Source organism: Acinonyx jubatus, chromosome D1 (genome assembly GCF_027475565.1).
Source record: "Acinonyx jubatus isolate Ajub_Pintada_27869175 chromosome D1, VMU_Ajub_asm_v1.0, whole genome shotgun sequence".
NCBI lineage: Eukaryota > Metazoa > Chordata > Mammalia > Carnivora > Felidae > Acinonyx > Acinonyx jubatus.
In genome coordinates, this window is record NC_069390.1 from 40,808,658 (window position 1) to 40,831,386 (window position 22,729).

The following is a 22,729-nucleotide window of genomic DNA, read 5'->3' on the forward strand; positions in this document are numbered from 1 at the left end:
TTAGGCCTCCAATGCTCAAATGCCTTTTCATCCTGTTACCTTGACTGTTAGGGGCCTGTGCTAATGACCTTTGAATATTACTTCCAAGTGGTTTTCACTGGGAAGGGGTGAGAAGCTATAGCATCAAGAAAGGAACTTGCCTGAAGCTCCGAAGAATCAGAGATGCTCCAGTCCTTGTTTCAATGCACACTTGCTCTGGCACCCACGGCAAATTGTTTCCTCTTCCCAAGCCTGTGTTTTCTCCTTGCAACATGGCGAGATTGGACTAGATGATCTCCAGGGCCCTTCCAGCATTGACATTCCATGGGGACCTGAAGCCTTCCTCTTGGTAGGAACTGAAGTGAGCATCCTGATAAAGGTCACAAGATCCTTCTCCGGAGTCCAGAGTTTCTTTTAATTAGTACCTGGGGAACCACTTATGCTTTTATATTCCCGCTTACTTCCTTCTGGTAGCAGTTGGGACATGTGGAGACTGAAAGGCAAGAAGCGCTGCTCACTTGGTGAAAACACTAGATTCTGAACCCCAAATGATTCTTTGTTCTTTTATGTACTGGGTATTTTTTCTTTTATGTGCTTGGTTTTTGCATTCACTCTCTCATTTGGCAGATATTAACTGAGTCCCAGACCCAGACAGTTAACCGAGACTCAGCCCTGTTCTCAAAATGCATGCAGTCTAGCGAAGAGACAGAAAAAAATGTAAAAGGCAACAAGAGAATTGCTACAGTGGGGTACATACAAGTTGCATAAGGAAAGGAGTGTTGAGTCGGCCTAGAAGCAAAGGAGTCTCAGTGGACACGTTGAGACTTTAAAGGATGAGTGGAAGTTTTCTAGGTAGACAGTCGAGGAGAGGGCATTCCAGACAGAAGAACCACACGTGCAAAGGCCAGGAGGTATGAGAGTACATGTCGTGTTCTTTGTGGGGCTAGGGGGTGAAAGGGACAAATAGCAGATGAGAAGAAGTCAAACATCTTTCCTTGAACAAGGAATTCTCTTTCTCTAATATAACTTATTTTTTTCTTTTTACAGGTCTCTTGTGGCTCAGAGCATAATCTGGCAGTGATTGGTAAGTAATGAGTAGCCTGCTAACTGTGATCTGAAAGTCCTGTGGCAGAGTTAGAGAAGACTTTCAGTTAACCCAAGGCCAGGGTGTGTGTATGTGTGTGCACGTATGTTGGGGGACATGCTGGGAAATGGAAGTCTTTGGTTGACCAAGGCTTTACTAGAAGCCCCTTTTCTTTTCTTTTTAAAAATGTTTACTTCTTTTGAGAGAGAGAGAGAGAGAGAGAGAGAGAGAGAGAATGAGTGGGGGAGAAGGAGAGAGGGAATCCCAAGCAGACTCTGTGCTGTTAGCACAGAGCCTGACATGGGGCTAGAAGCCCCTTTTCTAAAAATTTCTATCCAAATCATTGAGCGTCTTTTTAAGCTCCCTGAGCTGGCTCCCCTCCCCCAGGGAGTGGCATTTCAGGATATTAAAGATTTTATACACTATGAGGACAGCATGTGTAGAAAGCCAGACATGAAAGAGGAAGAAGGTTGGGCTGCTCTTGTTTCTTTGAATAAATCCCTTACTCCACGTACTTTCCTCTTTCTTTGGATATATAGAGCTCTGCTCACTGCCCTAACTGCCTTGTATTTCGTGGCACTCAGGTACTCCCAGATGAAGCCAAGCTTCTGATTAATTGAGGTTTCCTCTTAATTGACTCTGGATAACCAGGGTTCACTGTTTTTATAATTAGGCCTATGAGTAATTCCTTTAAGAAGCTTTCTCATTACTTCTATAGGTAGACTAGTCTCATCTCACAGAGCATTAAAGAGACACCAGTGTGGGGCCCAACTGCCTGAGTTCAATACAGGCTTCCACTTCCTAGCCGTGTGAACTTGGACAAGGCACTTAACCCCTCTGTAGGAGGACAGTAGCGCGTACCTCCTAGGGTTTGTTGTGAGGGTTCCAGGAGTTAATATATATAAAGCACATAGAATAGCGCTTGGCTCCTAGTAAGGGTTTTAGCAGTGTTCACTGTTATTATCTGATATTTTTTGTAATTGCCCTCCTCTGGGCTCTAGCTCTCCATCTGTAAAATGGAGGGGTTAAAACAGAAAATCAAGGTTCCCTCCTGCTCTGATATTTTCGGATCCCATTACAAACCCATCACTGCTAGCCTTCTGTTGGTGATTTCTGTTTCTGGCTACTTCTCTCCCAGCCTCTGACTCGGCTTCTGAAGGGCAAGGCCCCTGCATTTTCCTTTTGTTTTCTGCCTGTTTGCAGTACCCAGAGCAGCGCCTGGTACCCGGCAGAGACTCGGGCTCTGTTTTCTGAATTGAGCTGAGACTGGCTCAGCCGCCTGCAGTGGCAGCAGTTTGAAGCACTACTTTGTAGGCCCAAACGTGATGTGCAAGGAGGCAGAACCAAGGACAGCTGAGGAGGTAGGCTGCCAGCCAGCAGAGGGGGGTGGGGAGTAAACTGGGCTGGAGTCAGAGAAGGAGCGAGAAAATGTAACAGCAAACCTGCATGCTTCGCAGCAGCACCACATACTCTATTCCGGAACTGCTCCAGCCTGGGTGTAATTAAGACAAGCTACTCGGAGAATCAGAGGTGGTGCCTAGGATGCTGCTGCTGCTGTTGTCACTGCACTGGGGGAGATGTTGGCTCCCTCTGGGACCAGCACAAACAAGAAGATTGTAGGGAATCTAACTATGAGAAAGAACACAATCCAAATGAAGGCGGGGCCAGAGCTCGCAGGGCGGCAGGCTGAGCTGAGAGAGGCAGCCTGGGGCTGTAGAAAGAGCATAGACTCTGCGGGCAGATAGCCTTGCTTCACACTGGTTGCATCTCTTTGTGAGCCCCCATTTCCCCCCCTCATCTGTGTAATGGGGATAATTCCCATTTTGCAGGATTGCTGTGGGGATTGGTGCATGTGAGGTACCTGGTCTATAGTGGGTATGAGAGAAATGTGTATGTGTGGATAATTCTGTTTGTTTCTCATTTCTCTTGGTCTGGGTGGGGAGAGGGGAGAATGGCTTGTTAGTGTAACCGTGCTAGTGAAGTAATTGTTACTTGGGAGAGAGGAATGATAACATTCTAGAAAGGTGTCCAGCGTTACCCAGGTGAGGAGAACATCAGAGGCAGCGGAGAGCAGGTGTGCCGGTGAGCTCTTGGGGGGTAGACCTGTATTTTTCTGTTTTGTCCTCCGTGCCCTGGTCCTGGCTCACAGTCTGTTAAATGAATGGTTGCAGAATCAGAAAAGGTGGGCCCAGTCACAGGGCTCTGGGCATATTTACCTGCCTGTGTGTGAGCTGGGAGCAGAGGCTCCCCACCACTGGAAGAATGGGGCCCTCCATGGGTGCCCTGCAGGGCTCAGGCTGTGCTGTAGGAAGTGACAAGAAGTGCCTGTTAGCCTTGGCAGAAGGCCGGAAAAGAGGGAGACAAGCTGGAGGAGGAGAGTTCCTATGGGCTTAAAGCCTGGTTCTCACAGCCAGCTCCTCCCCTCAGCCCTTCTGCCATTGCCGATTTTAAATGGATTTCTCTGCCTTCAGTCTCATTCCCTGAGATCTGGGCTCTCTGCGCCTGGTGCTAAGTCTCCCATGTGATAGGCACAAAACAGTTATAGAATAGACTGGAACAGAGTATAAGGAAGCCAAACTTGCCCCAAGTGTAGAAACAGCTTTGATGTGTAGTGAATGTGCAATAGACAGACCAGAAAAAGAGGTGAAATAGAGCCTGATGGAAGGATATGACTCAGGATCTGCTCTTAGAATGGACACTCCACAAAGTATATTTGTTGTACCCATTTTATAGAGGATAAACAGGTTGTCCAGGGACAAGTAGCAATAAATAGTAGAGCTGTCTGCTTGTCTTCCAAGACTGCTCTTTTGACTCTCATATCCTAGGACCTGATGCATTATGGGTGGTGGTTAAGAAGAGCACAGACACCAGGGCCAGATCGCTTGGACTCAAATTCTGGCTCCTACACCTATGAGCCATGTAACCTTCTATAAGTGGCTTAACCCCTCGGTGCCTTGATTGCCTCATTTGATATGCCTTGATGTGCCTTGATCGCCTCATATAATATTATTGGCCTCATAAGGTTGTTATGTAGAGTGCTAACAGTGCCCGGCACAAAAGTAGAAGCTCAATAAATGTGAGCTGGTATTATTACCATAATCATTGTAATCGTCATATATTAAGACTTCAAGGAAGGAAGTAATTGTAAGATGGGTATAAGGAGGCCTGAGGCTCAGGATGGGAACCTCAAAAGCTAGAGAGGGAAGCATCTTCCTCACCCTTCAGGGACCAATGCAGGATCTCACCATAGCTGCAGAAGGGATTTGTAAATTGGAGCCTGGGGACCCCAATCTGGGGGATCTGGAAATCCCAACAGCCCTAGAAACAGTGCTAGCCCAGATTTGTTCCAGATCAGGATTCTGCTGTCTGCTGCCCCAGACGGGGATTCAGAACCTGCCATGTTCCAGCCTGAAGCAAACCCTGCAGCAGCCACATTCCCGCTTTCTTAGGGAATCAAAATAATTCCACTCTGCTACTTCATTTGCTTCCAGGTTTCTTTTTTCCCCTTCTTCTGCAGTTTGGTTTGGTTCTTTCCTTTGTTTTCCAACGAGGCTTCTCTTGACATATTCTGTGTTTGCCACCAGGTATCACCATGGCTAGACAGGATGGTGAAGTGGTGTGAGTTCCTGCTTTAGAAAAAGGAAGCCAGGGATCGAGAATCTCAGGTGACAATCAGGAAAGAGAGAGCTGAGGCCATTGGCCACAGCTGGCGTGGCCACTTCTAACTGTGTGCCTTGCCCAGTCAGTCCACCTCAGTGAGTCTGATTCCTCATCTGTAAAATCTACCTACCCCTAAAATTGTTCTTCCAAATGGCATAGGTATGTCAGGTGGCTGCTTAGTGCCTGCCACATAACAGGTGCTCAGCAGGTGCTCGCTCGTTTGGCAGGTTCACTAGTCCTTCCTTCCTTCCCACCTAGGATTTCCCTCCATATCTGACAGAGCTGGCTGGCTGGCTCCCATTCGTGGGCCTAGACTGAGGTCAGCAGGAGTGACATGAGGGCATTTGACCACCACTTGCCCAGAAAGATCCCTGCCTACCAGAGGCTGGCTCCCAGGCCAGCTCTGTCTTTGGGGCCCTCACCTCTATGTCTGGCTGAATTGGCTCCAGCTGTTTTGCTTCCCCTAGGAGCAGCTTATTTTGGCTTGAATGGGCAATTTGTTTGCCTTCTCTCCTGATGTGCAGTTGTTCAGCCTTCCCTTCCTGCAGAGAAAAAAGAGCTGACTGCATTTCCTCTCTCCCCGCTCCACACAGACCTTTGGAAAATATTTTTTTTATTATTGGTGGCCTTCTCCTGGAGCCTTCAGGCCTGCCAGACAGGCATTGTTAAAGGGTTAGATATTTGGCAGGAAAGTGTCGTGTCTCCTCCTCCTCCTCCTCCTCCTCCTCCTCCTCCTCCTCCTCCTCCTCATCCTCCAAGCAAAGCCAGATCTTCTACCAAATTGGAGCTATAATCTATGTAAGGATCTTTTATTCTCCTCATTTCACTGATAATTTCCAATTATTGAACCTTTGTATCTTTGTAATATGTGTGGCACAGTGTCTGACCTTGGCTTGAAACCCATCAAACAGGGTCATGTAAGAATTTAATAGTGAGAACTAAATCTTTTTTGACACTAGCTCTTCTCTGAGAGGCAATACCTCCAAGCCCGAGGGTACTGCAGAGACCTTAGAGGCAAGTAAAAGCCTGTATGGTTCTACGCACAGTGTGATTGGCAAAGCAGAAGTGCTTTATATTATCTCATTTAATCCTAATACCGAATGGATGAGTTGGCACTACTGTTAACCCCATTTTCTAGATGCGGGAAGGGGAAGCGTAGGCTGAGCAGTTTGTTGGGAGGAATCTGCATGTCAGGTCTTTAACCAGGGCTTCTAACTTCAGAGCCTGTGGTCCCCTACCCGATGCTGCTTTCCTGCAGACCAGTGACAGTCCAGCCTATTTTTAAGGCCACCAGATAAGATGATGTCATCTCTTCATCTCAGTATTTAGTTCCCCTTCATGTTAGCAGTAACTTCTTCTGTCTTCCAGACTAAATGTCTTCTTCAGGGGCTCCTGGGTGGCTTGGTCGGTTAAGCGTCCGACTTCGGCTTGGGTCATGATCTCACGGTCCGTGGGTTCGAGCCCCGCGTCGGGCCCTGTGCTGATGGCTCAGAGCCTGGAGCCTGTTTCAGATTCTGTGTCTCTCTCTCTCTGTGACCCTCCCCCATTCATGCTCTGTCTCTCTCTGTCTCAAAAATAAATAAACGTTAAAAAAAAAAATTTAATGTCTTCTTCAGATCCAGCAGTTCTCCTTATAAGAACCAGAGAGAATTGTGAAGTTGATGACATTGTTTTGGAAAACCACCCCTTTTAGGATTCTTCTTCCCCTTCTCATTGTCCCTTACCTCTTAAAAAAATTACTTCACTTATTTAATTTTTGAATAATTAATACATGTACATGATTCAAACTTAAAAGGCATAAAAAGATTTAAAATGAAAAACTTCCCTCCTACCCTGTCCCCCATTTGTCCAACACCCCAGAATCCTTCTACCACATGTGCAGTTAATGCCTATTATTAGTTTCTTCTGTATTTTTCTGGTTTCTTTTTGGATATATTAAGTAAATGCTAAGATATCTTTTTATCTCCCCTTTTACATAAACGGCAGTATATTATACACACTTATTAGTGTCTTATTTTTTCTTTCAACAGTTTATCTGGGAAGTCTTTACATATCAGTATAAAGCCTTCCTACTTTGTTATTACAGGTACATAATATTCCAGTATACCTATGCACCATGATTCGTTCAACCCTTGCCCTATTGATGGGCATGTAGATCATCTCCAGTCTTTTTGTTATTCTAAGTAATAATGTAGTGAATAACCTTGTGTGTGTGTGTGTGTGTGTGTATATATGTATGTATTTATATATATATATATATTATTTCATATGTGAGATGTTGAAGTATAAATATAGATTATTGTATCAAAGAGTAAGTATATCTATTTTGGAAGATAGGAACTACCTTCATAGGAATTATACCATTTTTCACTCCCACTAGCACTATATGAGTACCTGTTTCTGCAGCCCCCCTAATAGTATGTTAAGAAACTTCGGGATTGGGGTACCTGGGTAACTCAGTCAGTTAAGCCGACTTTTGACTTCAGCTCAGGTCATGATCTCATGGTTCCTGAGATCAAACCCAATGTTGGGCTCTCCACTGACAGTGTGGAGCCTGCTTGGGATTCTCTCTCTCTCCCTCTTTCTCTGCCCCTCCCCTGCTTACGCTCACCCCCCCCTCCAAAATAAATAAACATAAAAAAAAAAAAAGAAAGAAACGTCAGGATTTTTGCCAATCTGATAAGTGAAAAACTACTGAAGGTGGTTTTTGTCTTTTTTTACTTTTTAAATTGAAGTACAGTAAAGTGTACATATCTTAAAGTTTCAGTTTGGTGAGTTTTTCATATGTGTATATCTAGGAAACCACCACCCAGTACAAAATACAGAACATTTCCAGCACCCCAGAAAGTATCCCTTCTCAGTCAATACCCCACCCCGAGAGTTAACTACTATTACAACTCCTGACTCTAGAAATGAGTTTTGCCTGTGGTTGAACTTCACATTAATGGTGTTATGCACTGTGTACTCTTTTGTGTCCAGCCTCTTTGCCCAACACATTGCGTCTTCTATCTTGTCATTCTTTTTTATTGGTAATAGTCCACTGTATGAACACGCCACAACTTGATCCATTTAACTGTTGAAGATTTGGGTTGCTTCCAGTTTGAGGATTGTGAATAAGGCTGCAATGAACATTCTTACACACGTCTTTTGGTGAACATGCACATTGATTTCTCTTGAGTACGTAACTGAGAGTAGGATTTTTGGATCCTATCTTTAGCATTAGTAGATAACTTCTCAACAGTTTTCCATAGTAGTAGTGCCCATTATATATTGCCCATCAGTAACATATGGGAGTTCCAACTGCCATCTCCTTGCCAGGTATTTTCAGTCTTATTGATTTAAGCCATTCTGCTAAGTGTGTAGTGTGGAACCTCACTGTCATTATAATTTGCATTTCTCTGATAACCAGTGATGCGTAGCAATATTTCATATGCTTATAGGCCATTTGGGTAGCTTCTTTTGTTAAGTGCAAAAACTTAACTGCAAACACTTTAAAGTGGATTTTGCCTATGTTTTTCTTACTGATTTGTAGGCATCCTTTATCTTTCAGATTCAAGACCTTTGCTGCATATATATCTATATCTATATCTATATCTATATCTATATCTATATCTATATCTATATCTATATCTATATCTATATTGTGAACATCTTTTCCCAGTCAGTGGCTTGCTCTTTTGCTTTCTTAATGGTGTCTTTTGATGCATAGATATCCTTAATTGTAATGAAGTCCAGCTTATCAGTCTTTTATTTAGTGGTATGAGGTATTTTTGGGGAGCCTGGGTGGCTCAGTCAGTTAAGTGACCGACTTAGGCTCAGGTCATGATCTCGTGGCTTGTGAGTTCGAGCCCTGCATTGGGCTCTGGGCTGACAGCTCAGAGCCTGGAGCCTGCTTCAGATTCTGTGTCTCCCTCTCTCCCCCTCCCCCACTCATGCTCTGTCCATCTGTCTGTCTGTCTCTCTGTCTCTCTCAAAAATAAATAAACATTAAAAAAATTAAAACGTTTTTGTCTACTCCAAGGTCATGAAATGAAAATATTCTCTTTCTGTTCATCTTGAAACTTTATTATTTTGCATTTTACATTTAGGCTTAAAATCCATTTCGAATTAGTTAAAACACACACACACACACACACACACACACACACACACACACACTGCTCCAAAACCATTTATTGAAGTTTGCCCTTTCCCTGTTGAAATTTAGAGGCTCCTTTGTTGTAAATCAAGAAACTGTCTATATGTGTAAATTTGTTTTTGGACTCCTCTTTCATTAGTCTATTTTTCTATATGTGTGCTAGTACCATACCACCTTGACTGCAGCTTTATAATAAATTCTAATATCTGGTATTGTTAAGTCTTCCAACTCTGTTCTTCTTTAAGATGATTGTGACCTCTCTAATCCCTCTAGTTTTGGATATCATGAATGAGGATTGAGCACCTTTTTGAAAGTTAGGAGCTATTTGTATTTTCTTCTTTTTAAAAAAATGTTATTTATTTATTTTTAATGTTTATTCATTTTTGAGAGAGAGAGAGACAGAGTGCAAGTGGGAAAGGGGCAGAGAGAGAGGGAGACACAGAATCGAAAGCAGGCTCCAGGCTCCAAGCTGTCAGCACAGACCCTGACACAGGGCTCAAACCCATGAACGGCGACATCATGACCGGAGCGAAGTTGGGCACTTAACTGACTGAGCCACCAGGTGCCGCTGTATTTTCTTCTTTATGAAGGGTTTCTCCATACCTGTATTAGTTTTTATTGCTACTATAACAGATTACCAGAAAACTAGTGGCTTAAAACAACACAAATGTATTGTCATAGGGTTTGTGGTCAGAAGTCTGAAATGGGTCTCATGGGGCTAAAATCAGGGTGTGAACAGGCTGTATTATCTTCTGGAGTATAGAGGGAGTGTTTTCTTCCCTCTTCCAGCTTCTGGAGGCTGTCTGCATTTCTTGACTGTGGCCCCCTGCCATCTCAAAGCCATCAGTGGCTGGTTGAATCTTTCTTGTATCACATCATATCACTGACTTTTCTGCCACTCTCTTCCACATTTAAAAATCCTCTTGATTCCATTAGGCCCCCTCTCCTGCCCTGGATAATCCAGCATAATCTCCCTACCTTGAGGTCAGCTAATTAGCACATTTAATTTCATCTGCTACCTCGGTTCTCCTTTGACATGTAACACTCACAAGGCTCCAGGAATTAGGACTTTGGGAGGACATTGTACTGCCTGTGCTTCAGGGTCCTTTGCCCTTTTTTTCCAGTTAGATTGTTGGTCTTTTTTTTTTTTTTTTTAATTTTTTTTTTTAACGTTTATTTATTTTTGAGACAGAGAGAGACAGAGCATGAATGGGGGAGGGTCAGAGAGAGGGAGACACAGAATCTGAAACAGGCTCCAGGCTCTGAGCGGTCAGCACAGAGCCCGACGCGGGGCTCGAACTCACGGAGTGTGAGATCGTGACCTGAGCTGAAGTCGGCCGCTTAACCGACTGAGCCACCCAGGCGCCCCTGTTGGTCTTTTTATAATAAATTTCTAGGACTTTTTATGTACTACAGAGGTTAGGCCTTTGGGGGTTCAGACTGCAAATATATTTTCTTAGCTTCTTTTTTGTTTCTGCTTTGGTATTTTTGTTTATTCTGTGTTGTTTTTGCCATGCAACTTTTTCTTTCTCTGTAGCTGACATTTATCAATCTTTTCCTATTTGGCTTCTGGATTCTGAGTTAGAGAAGCCCTCTGCACTCTAGAGTATAAAGGAACTTCTCATATTCTACTCTAGTACTTTAAAAAAAATAAAATATTTTTTAATGTTTTATTTATTCTTGAGAGAGAGAGACAGAGACAGAGCATGAGTGAGGGAGGGGCAGAGCGAGAGAGGGACATGGAATCCGAAGCAGACTGCAGACTCTGAGCTGTCAGCACGGAGCCTGACACGGGGCTTGAACTCACAAGCCATGAGATCATGACCTGAACCGAAGTCGGATGCTTAACTGACTGAGCCACCCAGGCGCCCCCCCCAAATTTTTTTTAATGTTTATTTATTTTTGAGAGAGAGACAGAGTGTGGGCACGGGAGGGGCAGAGAGAGAGGGAGACATAGAATCCGAAGCAGGCTCCAAGCTCCAAGCTATCAGCACAGAGCCTGATGCAGGGCCTGAACCCATGAACCGTGAGATTGTGACCTGAGTTGAAGTCAGACACTCAACCGACTGAGCCAGCCAGGCACCTGATTCTAGTACTTTTTATGTTTGTTTGTTTGTTTGTTTGTTTGTTTTAACTTGTAGGTCTTTGATCCATTTGGAATTTATCTTGGTACACAATGTCAAGTGTGGATTCAACTTCATTATTTTTCCAGATGGCTACCCAATAGTGTCTCGACACTACTTATTGAATTCCCTTTCTTTGGCTGCCTTCCTGGGTCCCATTGCTCCCAGAGTAACCCTAAGGCCTAAAGAGAGGCAGTGACTTACCCGAGATTGCCAGCTAGACAGTGGTAAAGCTGGGGCTAGATCTTGGGTCTAGCTCATGCTGCTCAATCTGAAGCTGGTAGCTGGTTCTCAAGGTGCTTGCTTAGATGGCTGTGACCTCCTGGGCTGTTTGCTGAGGCAGAGCAGCCCCTTGGTTCCATGGTTTGTCAGCACATGTCCTAGGTTGTGCTTCCCTCAGCTCCGGAGTGAGGTATAGTCATTGCCACTCTCACACCTGGCTGCTCCAAGCCCTGCATTTTCTTCTTTACCAGGCCAGAAATGTGATAAGACTTTTGGCATTCAAGAGAGATGTTTCACCGTTAGTACAGAGATGTTTTTACAGACCGTTGATTATTGTTTAAATTACATTTCTGTTCAGTCATTTGTTTTCCAAGGCATGGCCTCACATCACAAGGTGTGCTTTTTAGCTTTCAATAAAGGTGGTTTTTTCGCTATTAATCCTAAAGAGGCAGAGTTTGTATCAGTCCACAGGAGTCAGTCTATAGGAGACCACAGGTGAGGGTGCCAGGCTGTCAAAGAGGCTCACATACTTGCTAAATTACTCGATCTCTCATGCCAGCCTTTTTGGGCACAAGAATGATTGCCACATCTTAGCACAATGCTCTAGTCCTTCTAATGTTGCTTATAGTAGCAGAAACTACAGTTGTGACCCAGTGTACTTGTTTACAAATACTCATGGGCTTGGAGCCTGGCAAAGGTGGTGAGCCAAGGTAGAAATTACAAAGAGGTAGAGTGAGCCAGAGCAGCGTTCTGCAATGGAAGGTCTAGTCCCACTTTGCTTGCCACCAGCTCCCTGTGTGATCCTGGCCAGTCACTATCCCTCTCTGGACCTGACGACCTCCATGAGAGAAATGTTTCTAAAGTCTGCTGTACCACTCCAGTCTGTCCTCATGTCCATAAATTACGTTGCACATCTTTTTAAAAAAAATTAATCAATTCATTTTAAAAATGTTATTGCGGTACGAACATTTAATTTGAGGTCACTCTCATAATAGATTTTTAAGTGTACAATATACTATCGTTAACTGTAGGCTCAATGTTGTACCACAGACCCCTGGAACTTACTCATCTTCCTTCCTGAAACAGTTACTTTTCTCGGCGTCCACGATACCCTGCCCTCCTGGTTCCTTCTGTTTCATTGGCGGCTGCTTCTCCTTAGTCTCCTCCATGGGCTTCCCCCCTTCTCTGCCTGAATGCTGAAGGTCTGAGCACTCCGGGGCTCTGTGTTAGTCCCCCTTCTTTTCTCTCTCTGCAGGTTTTCCAGTCAACTTCATCCAGTCCCATGGCTTTAAAAACTTTTTGTATGCTGATGACTTCCCAATTTTTATGTTCAGCTCTGACCTCTCCTCTGAGCACCAAATTATATATCCAGGTTGCCCTTTGACATCTCCACATCAGTTTTAAAACAGTATCTCCAATTTAACGTGCCCAGAATAGAACTTTTGTCTTTTTCAAGACCCACGCTACTGGATCTTTTTCTCAATATTTGTCAGTACCATCAAGCCAGCCACTTAACCCAAAAATCTAGGAGTCCACGTGGATTCCTCTTCTTTCCTTATTCAGCCTCACATCTAATCCCTTAGGAGTCTTGCTGACTTTCCCTCTAAAAGTATCCTGAGAACATCCACTTTTTTCTGTTTCCACTGCTACCACTTAGCCCAAGCCATAGAGTCTGTCCTCAGAACTGTTTCTACAATCTTAACTTTGGCAGGGTTCCCTTCTCTTTCCTGCCACCAGTACGAATGGAGTCCCTACAGGATGGTTATATGGTAGCCAGAGTGCTTTTTATGTGTTGTACCAACCATAATGGACCAGATTGTCACTGCTTGCCTTGCATGCAGGGAGTGCTTCACATGTCTGTTAAAAACTGACTGATTCTTACACACAGATTGTCCTCGTTCCTTGCCTTCGGCCCGTACTGGTGGCTGACAATATGCCACGTGGCATTCTGGGTGCTGTGGAGGAATACAGCCAATGCTTGTTACCTCACGGAGCTCACATTTAGTGGGAAGGAAACCTATGAATTAAGTCTGGCACATAATATGTACTTAATACTGAATGAATCCCAAGCAGAGAGTGATAAGAACTAGAGGAAAAGGTGAAGAGGAAGGAATGATTAATTCTGGGAATCCTCATAGAAGAAGGTAGTTTTGAGCAGAGGAAGAGAAAGAGCCTTGTGTGCTGAGACACTAACATGAACAAAGGGAAGGAAGGCTTTAAAGAGTGAATCATGGTTGGGGGACAAGTGGCCAACCATCAGGACAGCTGAGGGTCAGCTAGGACCAGGTCTCCTGTGGCATGCTGAGTGGCATTGACTTTATTGTACAGACAGTGTGGAACCATTATGGGTTATTTAAGAAGACACTTCAGAAGCTGACAATTATAGCAGAAGATAAAGGCTTTAAAACAATAGATAATGCCTTTTTGCAGAGAAAAGAGAACAGACAGTAGTTGGGCACCTACTACATGCTGGCAGCATTCTGAGCATTTTGCATATATCATTTCACTTTGTCATCATCATGCAAGATAGAAAGTAGGCAGATGAGAATTGTCCCTATGTTTCAGATGGGAAACTGTAGACCCAGAGAGGTGGAGCCCAGGATTCAGACTGACATTTGTTGACTTCACAGAGGTCTGCACTTTTCACTCATCTTTTTACCTTCCTGCAGGGGTCAGGCTTTGGCTTAATTAGCATATCAGGCAGCACCAACCAATCTTATAGTGTGCAGGTGACTTTGGAGGCCAGGAAGAAGCAACAGCAGAGCTAGTACTGGTAGTACTTGTCCGCAGGGACAGAGACCAGCCCGCTCCGTTGTCTGTCCTCAGAGCATTGCACCTAGGGGACACGTGCAGCATGGGGCAACTTCGACAATGACCAAGAAGTCAGGCACATGAGCCCACTCTGTCCTTCCTTAGGAACGGGCTTCCTGAGCCTGGGTGGCACTATGAACGCTTAGACTCAACTCACAGTGTTGCCCCTTAGCACCCACAGGGCTTGGCTTACCCTTGTGTCCTAAATACCACCTACCCCATGGCTGCTGTCCCTGCTCTGCTGGTCTCTTCCTCCGTCTTCCTCGTGGATACACCTAAAGCCCTTAATGCAGAATAGCTGTGACTATTCATTCCAAAGTACTCTCTCTGGGCAGGGCTTCAGCAATGCTCTGTTTGCCCTTTTGGCCATTCATGGATTTATTGATTCATTAACAGGCCTGGGCCAAGGGACCTGAGTGCAAGACTAGCTCCTGTCACCTCGGGCAGGCCACTTTCCTTCTCTGGGCCTCCTTTATGGATAAAAGAAGAGAGTTGTGTAAGAGAATCTTCAAGGTCTGTTCCAGCTCAGACACTTTCTGGGTTTTGTTCTTCTGTAAATTCACACCTTGCCCCTAACATGGCGTTAAGTGAACGCTTCTCAGAAGAGATCATGTTTAAGGTGGGTGGGTCTTAAAGGATGAGTAGCAGGAGAAAGGCATTCCAGTGAATGGGATCAGCATGAACAAGAGCATGGAAAAGTCATCGCAAATTAAGGGAAAAGAAGGGATCAGGAAGGGAACAGAGAGCAGTGGGAGACAAGGCTGCAGGATATCTGCAGCCCGGTCACAGAGGCCTTGAATGACAAGCCAAGGAACTGGGACTTCATCTTGCACGGTAGCAGTAATGTATCATGATACAGGTCCTGTGCTGTACTTTCTCTTTCCGTGGGTTAAAATTGCCTGTTTTTTCCCCTCTTTCTTTGATTGATTTTCTATATACTTCAACAGAGGAATCATAGAGGAATGGCAATGGGTTTGATTTTGTGGCTTTGTAAGATATTAATTCAGTAAACTTGTGCTTCTCTTCTTGAAATAAGAATGATGCTGCTGACCTTCTGGCCCTTAGCACGCTGAATGTCTGATTGCTCTGACCGGGTGTTGTGGCTCCAAAATCCCCATCAGACTCCTTGGCCCAGAGTCTGCCCTATCTTAGGTGCAACTCTAGGCCCAGCTTGTGGCTAGTCCTTTTCCTTTGGTAGCCAAGAGGCTGACGGACAGGAAGCTCATAGCATAGCCCTCGTGTGGCATGTGTGCAGACGTGAGTGGCTCTTATGTGTGTTCATGGCTCACAGTGCCCAAAGGTCTCCAACTCACCTGTTTTCATTCTTGCAGCTGCTTGGAGGTTTTTCAGGGGGAGGTTCAGTTCCTATCATGCAGGTGAGGACAGGGAGTCTTAGAAAGGTTGCCAGATTTGCCCCAGGCACCGTAAGATAGCGTAAAGAGCCTGAGGTGTTGGAGTTAGGAAGCCATGGGTTCCAATTCCACCTCTGCTCCTTAATATCTGTGTGACCAGGGGTAAGTCGCCACCCTCTCTGAACTGTGGGTTCTTCATCTTTGAAGATCAAGATAATAGCTTCTGTAAATGCTTGTCACTGGAGTGAATTGTGTGGTTTCTGGAAAAGCTCTTGGCACAGAGTAGGTGCTCAGCATGTTTGTTTCTGACTCACTTCAGGGCTCTTTCTGGTATTTCGCCTTGCTTCCCATATGGCCCTCTTTGTCATCTTGCTCCTCTCTTCTTAAGCCAATGCCACAGACATATACTAGTGAAAATACTCTTCCTGTGTACCCTTTGTAAAGCTGGGCCCTGTGACTGGGGCTCGAGGACACAGGTCATGGTCCCTGCTTATCATCTCGTTGGGTGTGTGTTGAAGCACAGAGGGTTCGGTCTTCATTCCTGAAGCAGAACCAGGGTGATGTGACCATCACATGTGCCAGTGATATCCTTCCTTCTCAGGGAATTTACCACATACGTAGCAGGAGCCAGACTAAGCTCTTACATACGCTGTCTCACAAAGCTCTTACGCACTCTCCTGCATACTCCTGTGCTTGTATCTTATATACACTTACGCTGTAACACACAATCCTGTTTCACAGATGAAGCTTAGAAAAGTAAACATCTTGTAAGATCTTAAAACTGACATTTGGTGGGACTATTTGAACTAGATTATCTGACTCTGGAGCATGTGCTTTTTTACTAGATTACTGCTTGTTTGTAGCCGAATAGTATGTGTGTGTGTATGTGCGTGTGTGTGTGTATTGTGTATTGTGTGTGTGTGTGTGTGTGTGTGTGTGTGTGTAGTGTGTGTGTGTGTATACATTGTGTGTGTGTGTGTTAAAAAGTAAAATAATAAAAGGCTTAAAAAATGGCAGTTTCTGCCTCAGCTTTTCCCATCCCGAGACCCATTCCCAGAGCCAGACATTTTGAATTCTTTTCAGGTATTTATACCTCTGTTTTTCCAAATCAAATGCTTACTTAAGATATTTTAATTTAATCTAATTTAACTTTTTTTATTTTAAAGTTTTTTTTTTTAAGTTTATTTATCTTGAGAGAGAGCAAGACCATGGGGGAGGGACAGAGAGAGAGAGACAGAGAGAGAGAGAGCATCCCAAGCAGGCTCCGCACTGTCAGTGCAAAGCCCGGGGTAGGGCTTGAACTCACAAACTGTGAGTTCATGACCTAAACTGAAGTCGGATGCCTAATTGACTGAGGCACCCATGTGCCCCAAGATATTTTAATTTTAAATAAGGCAAATTTTATCCCTTGATTTTCCTAATATAAATAAAAATTTAATTATCTTACTCTACCACTTCCATTTCCTCTCCCTCCATCCTCCCAACTGTACTGAAATCATTAGTCCGTTATTATGACCAGTGTGACTCTGTCACTGCTGAGCCAAGTAATACATCACGACATAGCTTCTGTGCTGTATACTCTTTTTCTGGGGTAAAATTGCCTGGTTTTTTCCCTCTTCCTTTGTTTGCTATTCTCTATACTAACCACTAATTTTTCCCAAATGCCCCCCAAAATACCTGTAAAACACCTCTTCACCTCTTGATACTCTTTTCCATAGGGTCAAGTACATCAACTCTGTTAGCAGTGTCCCCACCCCAGGCCTATACAGGGGGTTATCCTGCAATTTCTGTTTACCGCTGTCCTGTCATAAACCCTCTTTCAACTCCCTGTCTTCCTCTTTCTTTAGATCGTTCTCTTATTTTAGTGGAGCACATGTTCCAGTAGCTTCCTGAGAAAGAATAGTTGGAGATAAATTTTTTGATCCCTTGAATTTCTGAAAATACATGTACTCTGTTTTCACACTTGATTGACAGTTTAGCTGTGTGTAGGATACTAGGTTGGAAATCCTTTTCCTTCTGATTTGTGGAGGTTTTTTTCCATTGTCCTCTAGCTTTGAATGTTACTATTGAGAAGTCTGTTTTTTCTAATTTCTGTTCCTTTGTATGTCACACACACCACACACACACACACACACACACACACACACACACACACACACACCGCCCCCCGCCGCCTTTGAAACCTTCAGGAGCTTCTCTTTCTCTTCACTGTTTTGAAATTTTATGATGATGGAGGCGACTAGGTGGCTCAGTTGATTGAGTGTCCGATTTCAGCTCCGGTCATGATCTCGCGGTATGTGAGTTGAAGCCCCGTGTCAGGCTCTGTGTTTAGAGCTTGGAGTCTAGAGCCTGCTTCGGATTCTGTGTCTCCCTCTCTCTCTGCCCCTCCCCTGCTTGTGTTCTCTCTCCCTCAAAAATAAATAAATAAACATTGAAAAACAATTTATGATGATGTACCTTGGTGTGGGTGTTCTTTTATTCATTGTCCTGGTACTCATTGAACTCTCTCAATAGGATATTTGTGCCCTTTAGTTCTGGGAAATTTTTCTTGAAATAGTTTTTGGTAATTTTTGTTTTTATTTGTCTCGGTTCTCATTTTCTGGGACTTCTTAGATGTGTGTCGAATCTCCTGGACTTATCTTCTAATTTTCTCAGTTTTTCTTTCTTCTTGGACATCTTTTTACTATTTTGATCACTTTCAGGGAAATTTCCTTGAGTTGATTTTCTAACCTTTGTAATGGAATTTTTTTTGGCTATCATTTAAAAAAATGTTTATTTATTTATTTTGAGAGAAAAGAGAGAGAACACGAGCAGGGGAGGGGCAGAGAGAGAGGGAGAGAGAGAATCCCAAGCAGGTTCCACACTGTCAGCACAGAACCCCACATGAGACTCGAACTCAGGAAACCGCAAGATCATCACCTGAGCCCAAATCCAGAGTCAGAGCTTAACCAACTGAGCCACCCAGGCTCCCTTAGGCTATCATTTTTAATTTCGAGGGGTTCTTTCTTCTTCTTTAATCCTCTTTTTAAAAAATAATTTTCTATTCTTGATCATATTGTAGCCTTGTCATCTATTATTTCTCGATGGATATTATTGTGGAGTTTTAAAAATGTTTTCCTTTGCTGTCTGCCTTGTCTCTGTTTCTTCCACTTTTTTCTTTTCTGTTTCTTTGTTTGGGTTTTGACTTACCCATTGGAGTCTGTGCCGGAAGTTGCTTGTTGCCCAGCAGATATGCTCTCTGCACCCCTCTGGGTGCCTCCCAGAGGCTGATCTCTGTGGCCTGCATCAGCAGGCTTCCTTGCCCTCTGACTTTTGGTAAGATATGGCCAATGAGAGGCATGGCAGGAGATCTGAGGACTGGAAAAAGATGAGGTTAGGGTATTTATTTTACCAGCTTGGATTCCTGCTTGGTTACCACAGCTCCTGCCACCTCGCATCCCTCTCCATGACTCTACCCTCTCTGGTTCTGCTAACCACAACCTTCCCTTGCCTTTACTGGCTGAGAGGTGGTAAAATGCTAGCTTTACCTAGTGGTCCTGGGGCACTAAACTATCCCTCTTGGTTTCCTTAAACATTGTCCCTGGCTCTGAGAATGGTTCCTTTATAAAACGCTTCCCTGTTACTCCTTTGATGTGGAGCCCGTCTTGTACTGAGACCCTGACTGTTAATAGAGGTTTTCCTCCATAAAAGCTTGGTGATCTTTGGCTATTCGTATTGGAAAGTGAGACACTAAGTGAGGCTCTGTGTGCATAAGGAGGGCTCATTGACTGGTAGACTTCCCTGTAAAATGTAGGACAGAGGAGTGAGGAAAGCTTTTTCATTTATAGACCTCCAGAGATAGTATTTATGGGATTTTTTTCTAATCTCTTGCCTTGGGAGTATATATGCCTGGTTGTTGACTTTCTAGAACAGGATAGAGGAAGGAGACCTGGGTCTCCTCATAGACCCATATACAGACTCATATACAGACTGTCACTGAAACCATGTGTCTCATCCTTATCCTCACTCCTACACTTCAGTGCATCTGCTGTTTCCTGAGTCCAGGACCTCCCTGGGTCAGTTTCTCCAGAGAATAAATATCTAGTGTTCCCTTAGGGATGACAGGAGGTAGGTTTCCTGGTTGTGTGCATTGGGAAGAATCTGAGAACCTAACTGTCCCATACATGTGCTTTCATCCAGTCCCTCCGATTTCAGCTCTGCCTGTACCCCACTTTCAAAGGCACTTGGTACCTCTCGTCCATGAGGCTTTCTAGAGTTTTGCCAAAAAAGTGGGTTCCATTTTTACTGTCCCCTTCAGCCTGCACTGGGCTTCAGCCTCCTCCATCCACTCTGAGAGGTCAGTTACTTCCTCCATCTGTTCTTCCTCTGAAATGTGTTGCACTATCTTGTCTGCTGTTGTCTCCCCTTCTATTCCCCTTTCCTTGTGGATTTATACTTTCTTTAGTTCATTCCAGTCAGTTGAATGGGGCTTTGGAAGGGAGTAGAGATAAAAGACTGGGCTCGATCTTCCCTGATCAGTGGGATTCCTAGCTAGTTTTTGTAGCCCACAGCTGCAAAGGGCAGAGGAATTGGCCCCCGAGTGGCCCAGAAACTGAAAGGCAGGCTGTGAGCTGATGGAAGGTAAGCCACCCAGAGCTGGAGCCTCAGCACTGTGAGCTTTGTGATGGTGGGTTTTGTGAGTTTTGTATCATTTTATTCAGGCAGCACCACTTATATAACTTCTGCATATGAAGAGAATTTACTGCCATCAATTGGGAACTGACTAGTAAAATATTCAACAAATAGCATCACAGAGCAGAAGGCAAACAACAACAAACCCCGAGTAAAACGATAGGGATTATTGAACAACTGCATTTTAAAAACTTAATTTGGGGGCGCCTGGGTGGCTCAGTCGGTTGAGCGTCTGACTTCGGCTTAGGTCATGATCTCATGGTCTATGGGTTCAAGCCCCGCGTCAGGTTCTGTGCTGACAGCTCAGAGCCTGGAGTCCACTTCCGATCCTGTGTCTCCCTCTATTTCTGCCCCTCCCCACTCTCACTTTGTCTCACTCTGTCTCTCAAAATAAATAAATGTAAAAAAAATTTTTTAATAAGTAATTAAATAAAAACTTAATTTTGCCAAATGAAGTGGATGGCCAGAGGGTTATGAGCTTCTACTGTGGGAAGTGCCTGCCTTCCCGAGGGAGGAGAGCAGAATTTTAGCTGCTGTAATCTCAGGAGAGGCCTGGGGTCACAGAACCACATACTTTAGAGGAGACTTTAGAAATGGTCTAATCTCCACAAAAGAGGAAATGAAGCCCTAAGTAGGGAAATGATTTGCCCTAAGTCACACAGCAAGTCAGAAGCTAAGCCCGGGATGACAGCCCCCTAGTCATGACTCCAGCTGGTGTCACCACACCTCTTTGGAGTTGGAGACAGAGCATCAGCAACATTTGAGGTGAGCTCCAAAGGCCCCACCCTTGTCACTGTGACTTGGCAGCCATGGCATGGGGGGCCCTTGACTTGGCTCATTTCTGGGTAATTCCTGTTGCTTGTCCACACTAGACACATCGTGTCCTCCATTTCCACCCCCTGCAGCAGCTTACAGGCTTTCAGTTTGTGCAGCCTGGTATAAGACAGAAATTAGACCTGTTTCCTTTTATTCCCCAAGTTTGAGGCTCTCTCAGGGGTTGCTATATGAACTCAATTGCATTTAAAAAAAAAAAAAAGAAGAAGGTAAAGACTTCAATAACTCAAGTCTGGGGTTTGGGGAAAGTAAGGGAAAAAAAAACAAGCCAACACAGTAAATTACCATCTCTCCAATATTTACTGACCATAATAGCAGTAATAACTGACATTATTGGCCCTTACCATGGACCATGTATGATTTTATACATTTTATGTGCATTATTAATTGATTGTTTACATGAAATATAAGGTAGGTACTGTGATGCTTATTTTAAGGCACAGAGAGGTTAAGTAACTTGCTCAAGGAGAAGAGCATTGTGCTGGGTGCCCTGCAGTATAAGGGGCTGGGTATCTAAAGTGGTAGATTCATAATTAGCAAGTGATATTCTCCCAAAGTATTCAGTAGTAGATTGATAAGAGCTGTAAAAGATCTCTTGTAGCTGCCAAAGTCTCCAGCCTCAGACTGTCCTCACAAAGGCAGAGAAAAAGAATATTCTACTTTCTGAGATATCAGAAAACTGGGAGGGTTTCTATGTGCAAAGAGTGACAAAATCAGAAACAAAACAAGAGTGGAAATGTGAGCTGAAGCCAACAAAGTAACATTTAACTAGGTATAAATGTAAGAGTGGGCTTAATGGTAGAAGTTGTGAGTCTTGGATGTTGACTGTCTGGATGTTTCCTAGCCAGCCTGCAGTGAGGTCAAGGCCAGGGAGCCAGCCATGGCTGTGGAGATGTGCACAGAGGGGAGAAGACAAATTTGGTGGCTATGTTGCCTTTAAACTGTCAATGGGACAGTCCTGTCCTGTCCTCTCCTGTCCTGAAGACAAAAAGTAAAGGGGTCTCATGAGAACATTTGTGGGCAGGGGTGGGGATGTGGTTTTGAGTATCTCAGGTCATAGCACCACATCTGTGTGGCCACACTGCAGAATAACGTCTGTCCAGAGAGAGCATGCCAGGTGCTAGTGTACTTGGGAATGGTGCGTTTATAGAATTGAAGTGGGTTGGAGCCAGCAAGGATCCCAGAGGCTCTATTCTACTCCTCATCTGTGAATGAAATACTTGAGTCTTGGAAGGGGCAGTGATAGATAGGTTCCAGTAGTGAGCCAGCCAGAGGAGAGGCCCAGGCTGATTGAGTAAGTCCATCTACCACCACTCAGCCCAGAGCCCTGTGCTTCAAACCATGTGTTCTCAGAAGGGAGTATTTGAAACTGTGGCACCTTGTAAACCCAGGACTGCTTGTCCCCTAGAGAAGATGTCTTTTTAATCTGGCTCTTTAGACTGTTCTGATGCTTTTGTTAATATTGTATTCTTTGTGACTTTAAGTAATTTGCATGCCCTCCAAGGACTGTAATTGAACAACTATATAAATAAAGATAATAATCTGATTCCCCTCCCTTGCATTTATAGAGATTTCCTGATGTAACAAGTATCAGTATGGTTAGAAAAGAAAGGTAATAATTTTGCATGAAAAGCAAAATAGAATAGCGCAGTTTTAATAAATATTGTTTTAACATCATTCTCAAATGAATGCGATGTGATTTTGGGGGGACACTAAGTCCATGAAAGAAACTTACTAGGTTTCAAATGTCAGCTCTGCCACTTTCTATCTGTGTTACTTAGAGTGAATTACAACCTCCCAGAGCCTATTGTGTGGATAAAGAAAATGAGAATGCTCAAAGAGTTATTACGACAAT

The 22,729-nt window shown here is 44.1% G+C and overlaps 1 protein-coding gene across 1 annotated transcript in view; it reads left to right on the plus strand.

Annotated features, from left to right (window-relative positions):
- The window catches only part of SERGEF (secretion regulating guanine nucleotide exchange factor), a 234,196-nt gene that overhangs the window by 143,527 nt on the left and 67,940 nt on the right, over positions 1-22,729 (plus strand). Inside the window, 1 exon segment of the mRNA XM_027073027.2 lies at positions 1,027-1,063. Within this exon segment, the coding sequence (XP_026928828.2) occupies positions 1,027-1,063 (37 nt within the window).